This window comes from Monoraphidium neglectum (genome assembly GCF_000611645.1).
Source record: "Monoraphidium neglectum strain SAG 48.87 unplaced genomic scaffold scaffold00756, whole genome shotgun sequence".
In the NCBI taxonomy this organism is placed as follows: Eukaryota; Viridiplantae; Chlorophyta; class Chlorophyceae; order Sphaeropleales; family Selenastraceae; genus Monoraphidium; species Monoraphidium neglectum.
In genome coordinates this window covers 17,784-18,843 of record NW_014012872.1, presented here as the reverse complement: position 1 = coordinate 18,843, position 1,060 = coordinate 17,784, and the positions used below count along the sequence as shown (strand labels likewise).

Sequence of the window (1,060 nt, the reverse complement as noted above, 5' to 3'; positions counted from 1 at the left end):
TCAGGGCTGTTGCCGGACAAACACGTTGGGCGGGTTGTAGCGGGCAAGCTGCTGGGGCAGGACTAGTATGAGGGCCCAGTACAAGGCGTTTGCCACGCGGGAAAACCAGCCGCATTCAGGGGGTATGTCGGGGTCATCAAACAGGGCCCAGCCTGCCTTCAGGGCGCCCAGGAGGATGCGCACTACTAGAGCCAGGACACCCCACGCAGCTGTGACCGGCCGCTCGAGCGCCGCCGTGGCCCCAGCGACGGCTGTCGAGCGCGGCCGCGCGCCAGCGGCACCGCCCTCCTGCGGCCCCAGCACCGCTGCTGCCGCACGCTGCGCCTCTGCGGCCCTCTCCGCGGCGCTCGGCTTCCGCTTGCCGCCGCCGCCGGCCTTGCCGCCTTTATTGTTGGTGCCCTTGCCCCAGGTGATGCGGAACCTCATCCTCTTGCTGAATGCCGCGCTGACGTCCGGGTCCTCAGCATCTGGGCAGACCGAGCTGTCGCGGTAGTCAACACTCTGGTTGACCGCCGCGAGGGCCGCCAGCCGCACGCCGTCCCACCGCGCCGCCTGATCCCCTGGGTTTGGCGATAACTCCACCAGCAGCTGCCAGGTAGCTGCCGCCCACAGGTAGTGGAGGTCGCAGTAGTAGGTGGACGCCCAGATCTTGAGGCCATCGGCGGGGGGCGGCGGCCTAACCTCGGACTGGCCAAAGTTGCCATCGTCGTCGACGTCATCGTAGCGTTCATAGGGGTCATCAGCCGGGGGTGGGTCGATCGTGATGACGAGCCGGCCGGGGCCGGGCGCGGTCCCGAAGGCGGGGCGGTCGTCCAGGGCAACGCCCGGGGCCGTCGAGACGGTGGGGCCGTACGACTCATCAAACTGCTCAGAGTCGGTTGTGACGTCACAGTTTGAGGGTGGTGCGGGGGCCCGCGTGGCGGGGTGGGTCGGCGATGAAAATGAGAGAGGGGGTGACTGAAAGGCTTACTTTGACCGGTGCCAGCAAGGATATCGGCGGGAGGCTGCAGCAAAGCAAAGCGCTGCCACGTGCTGCTCCTGCCTCCAGCCAGATGCACAC

At 67.7% G+C, this 1,060-nt stretch overlaps 1 protein-coding gene across 1 annotated transcript in view; it reads right to left on the bottom strand.

The window, feature by feature from the left end:
* Window positions 1-1,060, bottom strand: part of MNEG_5166 (hypothetical protein) — a gene marked incomplete at both ends in the record, with an annotated part of 3,310 nt that continues 2,250 nt past the window's right edge. Inside the window, one exon of the mRNA XM_014046362.1 lies at window positions 1-864. Within this exon, the coding sequence (XP_013901816.1) occupies window positions 1-864 (864 nt within the window). The remainder of the gene's footprint in view (window positions 865-1,060) is intronic.